At 36.6% G+C, this 5,310-nt stretch overlaps 1 protein-coding gene across 1 annotated transcript; it reads left to right on the top strand.

Moving 5' to 3' along the window:
• The first annotated feature begins 2,592 nt into the window (after positions 1 to 2,592).
• LOC5574662 lies at positions 2,593 to 4,641 on the top strand. Its single transcript, XM_001655191.2, has 2 exons — positions 2,593 to 3,340; positions 4,120 to 4,641. The coding sequence occupies exons 1-2, from the start codon at positions 2,776 to 2,778 to the stop codon at positions 4,566 to 4,568; spliced, it is 1,014 nt and encodes a 337-aa protein (XP_001655241.2). The 5' UTR covers positions 2,593 to 2,775; the 3' UTR covers positions 4,569 to 4,641.
• Positions 4,642 to 5,310: the final 669 nt, after the last annotated feature.

The following is a 5,310-nucleotide window of genomic DNA, read 5'->3' as shown; positions in this document are numbered from 1 at the left end:
TTTTGAGAGAGTGAAAAAAAGATTCCATTACGATGATTTTTATCGTAAATCGAAGGGCACAATGTTTTATTGCTTAAATAATTCACTTTTTTAAAGTTGATTTTATCAGTTGCAGGTGGTAACTGTTTGGTTTTTCGATACGATGCACCAATGTTTTTCAAGTTCACAATAAACTTTTCTAGCTTTACAGTCTTTGTCGATTTTTAGGCAGTTTCTAATATACAGATGATGAGAACTTCAATGCTTTTAAAAACAAATTGTAAAGAATTAAGGCTCTATTACAAGATTTAACTAAAATTTAACATTCTCATGTTGAACCAAATTATTGTCGGTTTTAAAGTTGATTTTGGATTATGCATTATCAAAATGTCGATACCATTAGTTGATGGTGCAACCATTTTATCAACTGGACGAACTGGAAACTACTCGCAGAAGTGATGGGTCAGTCAATGAATTTTAAATAATCCGGCGGGACAGCCCGTCAAGGTTGTGAAAACAGTACTGTCCCGTTAAATACGGGACGTATGGTCATTGGTCAGCCTACCATTAATCCAAAGATAAATGTAAATGGCAACATTTTACGCAACGATGACACCTATTATCTTCATTATTGATAAATTGTATCGAAGTTGATATTTTAATAGTTTTTGTACTAACTTAATGTGAGAACAGTGTCCTGCAAGAATATGAAATTGATCCACTGTAAATAACAAAAATTGTGAAATGTTGAACGATTTTATTGTTTTATTATTATAAAATACCGTGGGGCAAGTGGGTAATGGATTTCGCATAGTTGGGATTCTTCAAATCCTAGAGACTTTAAATTAAAACAAATGAGGTCGTGTATATTCTTTAGCTTGACTCTCACCAAATATAAGCAGTATGCTGAAATTTATTTTTATGTAAAATAGAAGAATAAAGTACAGAAAAGTTTTTGAAAAACGTCTCCTTACTTTTCACTTGCCCCACAAGTGGGAAAAAACTTTTTATGGGGATAGACCTATACCCAATTTTTATGTTTTGAACTAGCTTTACATAGATATACGATAGATACACGAGATTTCCGTGCGTTCTCGTATATTGGAACTTTTCCATCAACGTCTTTCTTTTAATCGGCTGTCCGAAGTAAACATACTAATATCGTAATATTTGGCAACCTATTTTAGAGAAGTTCCATGATTTGGCCATGATAATAGCTTTTAGCGCTTTGAGTATAGTGTTTCTTGAATTATCAGCACGTTCAGCTATTCTATGATAATTGCGCACCTTATATACTTATAGCTACTTAAAGAGAAAACACAAATTTAATCTCTAATGAGAAACTTTTCACATGCCCCACGTGATTAGAAAATTGACGGTGTTTCAATTTAGTTATTTTTAGGTTTATGTCGAATTAATTCTAAAACTTTTTTTATTGCAGTTCAAAACTGTCAGAGGGGACAACTTAAAAGTGGCACAGAAAATTATTTTCCGCAACTTTTCTCCGCTGAAAATATTAAAATAAAATTGCGCACCGCCATTTTGTTACGGAGTGATAGTTGACAGGTTAAAAATCTTTTGCTCTTTTATGCAATAATGGCTGAAAAATTTCAGAAATCTCTTGCCTAACGTAATGTTCTCAAAGACCTCGAAGGTTTACGCATGAGTTTAAAACGTTAATTCACATATTCAGTTAAATATACCAATTATTTTCACTTACCCCATTTACCCACTTGCCCCGCGGTACCTTAACAAATTATTTGCGTAACACTATGTTCAAAATACGGTGATTCTATGGCTTCTCAAAATTCTAGCCCCGTACACGTAACAGAATTTAATTAAATTGTGTTTTGAATGTTTTAGACGAGGTTTTAGAACAGTGCCCAACAAGGATGATCCCCTATGGTCTAATCCACCGGTGTACTAAATTTACTCGGTCTGAGAATTGTGACACTTGAGCGGGGCACGCTCCCGTATGGTCGCCACGTGATCTGGACCCGCTCTAGTGTCAAAATTCTTCGACCGAGCTGGTTTAGTACACCAGTGGATAAGACCATAGAGCAAACGTTTATGATAACTAAATGTAACATATGTAACTACCGTAACGCATAATACTCTGCTGCCAACTACCATGCAGACATATGTACCTCCTCATGCAGATTGCTAAATACTTGTACGTTGTGTAGGTAAATGTGGACATGGGTAAAATTTAAAATGTTTAGAATATCTTTAGAACGACTTTCTCATTACTAAGATAACATTTTTTTTAATTTTTAATTTATTCCATGTCAAACACTTCATGACCATAGTAAAAATTTCAAATTTCCAAGTTGCACGCGATATTCGATGCACATCACCAGCTTCAGCCCTTTGCATACAAGAATGCTGGTAGTTGTAAGCATTTCCCATTCATTGGCGCCACTCGCTCGTGTTGGTGGAATAGGAAAATGGAAATTTTCGTAACGTATGAAATTCTGTCAAATGGTAAATGGTATATGGTGTATTGTGGAGATATAGCATTAAAATAACAAAATGTCGAGAAAGTAGCAAAATTAGCTAAAAATTTATAGTCAAACATTTTTATTCACAAATGCTCTTCTACATCGATGTTAATTCATAATTCAATCTAGTAACTCGTGTTCCTCGATAGGAAAGTGTTACCATTATTAGTAACGGCACCCTATACAAGCTACGTGTTTCGCTCCATTTTGTAAGCAAGCTCAAGTTGGACATAAGTAGTGTTGGAAACAGTGTTTGGAAAATAAGTCACAATAAAGATTCGTGTGCAAGTGTTTTATGGTTTCTACATTGCAACTTGATATTGAACCTTGGGACGAGCATCAGGATAAACCGAGAAACATGGCTTCAATGGACTGGAAGAGACCTGCGCTCGAAATTCTTCTAAATGTGTACAGAGACCACCCGATCCTGTACGATATGCGCCACCCAAAATACTATGCCAAGTTGGAGCGCCAGAAAGCTTTGAACACCATTATTGAAATGCTGGAAGATCACAGACCCGGAACCACAACGGGCGACATCCTGAAAAAGATTCAAACCATGAGAACGCAGTTTGGCCAGGAGTACAACAAAGTACGGAAGGCTCAAATCAAAGGCGTCGAGTATGTGCCCACCGTTTGGTGGTATGAGTACTTGAAATTTCTCCGGCAGCACATCAAACCGAGGGCCACCTTGAAGGACGAATTGGACGACAGCCAGGATGGAGACGAGGAGTACATGTCCGTCAGCCACGGCAATGACGAGTATGAAAAGTACGAGATGTACGCACCGGAAGAGCAGTACGAGGTCGACAATGAGGGCGAATCGGAGATAGTCTACGAAATCCAAAGCACACCAAAAAGTAAGCATATTGGGTCTTTGAATGCGAGGCACTTTGATCAGAAATATCGAACTTGGGAAAAGCATTGCATATAGTAAATAATAGCATACGATTATTGAGTCTGAGAATCGACTCAAAAAATACTTCAAAATTTATTTCGATATAAGTTAGAAAATTGATTATTCTATTCGCGATATAAAAAGGTATTGGATAATACGTTTCCAGATTTTGTTTAAGTATTTCATATATAATGATCAACTTAGGAGGACTAGCCCTAGCTTATTTATGAACCGAATTGATTGAAATTTTCATTTCGCTACTTGTACAAACATCTTAATACCGCTATTTACGAAGTTTGAGGTCGACGAATCTATTGCCGTTTTCAAATATGTCCTAGCTCATCTAGTTTATGAGATATTGACTGTTGAAAATGCATTTGTCGATTTCAATCAACTTGCATGCAAGTTTGCCAGCTTGTATGCTGATTCCTGTGTTCAATTTACTACAGAGAAATCAGTTTTTAGGTGCTGAAGAATGTGAATAATGACTTTTGAAAATTGTATGGAGTTTCAAACAAATGTTTTCAACAAATTTTTTGGAAAATTTCGACGTAGGTATTCCCCAGAAAAATGATTCATTCTGGGGGAACGGTTTTAGGGGAAATGGTCTTCTGGGCAATGTTATAGAGACGAAAGAGTCAACTGCAGTTTTGCAATCAATTCCTGAATTCTATTTGCTGATCATTTAGTAATCGGCTCGACTTTGCTATTACTCAATATCGAACATTTAAAATTTTACAGATATAAAATCGGATAACAATGGCGAAACCAAATTCATCCGCAAACGAGAGTTCGCCAGCGTAACACCAATCAGTGGCAACGAGGAAATCATCTACGAAATCACCAACGCCAACACGATCGTTCCGAAGCGCAAAATAGAAATGGTCTCTCCCGTCTCCTCGGATCACAATCCAAAGCAACCACGGAAGGAAAAAGTGGCCGAACAACAGACACCGTCCATCAAGGTGATCGACAGTAGTTCGATCGTCAAGAAGCCCGATGCAGCCGAAATCACTGTCGAACCGGATCGGTATAAAAGCTTCGGACAATTTGTAGCTTCGCAGATCGCCGCAGTTAAGGATGATTTCCTGTTCTATTCGACGCAGATGGATGTACTCAATGTCATCAACAAGGCACAGCTGAAGCAGCTACAGATGGACAAGGAAGCTGCTAGTAGCAGTAAATCATAATCAAATCGATCGTTGCAGTGGTAGATTGTATTAAATGTTTTAATAAAGTTAGATAAGTAACAGAAAGTCATAACAATATGTTTTTAATTCCAACAATGGAGTACATTTTACCCTAAATCAGGTAGGGTGCCGGATCGGCTTTAGGACATTTCGTCGAATGACATTTGGTCGAATGACGTTTGGTCGAATGACATTTGGTCGAAAGTACATTTGGTCGAAGGGATATTTGGTCGAATGGCTTTAGATCATTTCGTCAAATGACATTTGGTCGAATGACGTTTAGTTGAATGAAAATTTTGTCTAAAACATTAAAAATAATGGTTTATTGAAAGATCATTTGGAAAAAAACTGATGATTGTTTTCTAAATTGTGCAATGTTGGTCAAATAACGTATTCTTTTGAATAATCTGAATTGTTGTTGAATAAACAAATACATTTTTTGTTTGTTGTTACGTTATACCCATATCTAGGATTTGGATTATTGTTCAATTGAACTTTTGGAAGTTTATTGTACATCGACTGAAATATTTAGTGGTTATTTTATTCTTTTCAAATATTATCATTCTTTGAAAAACTGCTCTACGAGTAAGGTAGTAATGGCATTTTCTAATTTCAAATCAACGAACCAGACATGGGAAGAGCCTTTCAACTCTTCCCCGGCTGAGTATGGCCCGCTGGCCGTACGTTGGGTAGCCCTGCTCTCAAAAGTATTTCTTTCAAATCTTATACAATGAGACGTTCA

This window comes from Aedes aegypti, chromosome 3, assembly GCF_002204515.2.
Source record: "Aedes aegypti strain LVP_AGWG chromosome 3, AaegL5.0 Primary Assembly, whole genome shotgun sequence".
NCBI classification, from domain to species: Eukaryota; Metazoa; Arthropoda; class Insecta; order Diptera; family Culicidae; genus Aedes; species Aedes aegypti.
This window is presented reverse-complemented; position numbering and strand designations above follow the sequence as displayed.

What these genes read in the sequence shown, in the direction of transcription:
- LOC5574662 (XM_001655191.2), top strand. Translation starts at nt 2,776, where the DNA reads ATGGTTTCTACATTGCAACTTGATATTGAACCTTGGGACGAGCATCAG. An exon ending in AATCCAAAGCACACCAAAAA is followed by an intron (nt 3,341 to 4,119) that starts GTAAGCATATTG and finishes AAAATTTTACAG; the next exon opens with ATATAAAATCGGATAACAAT.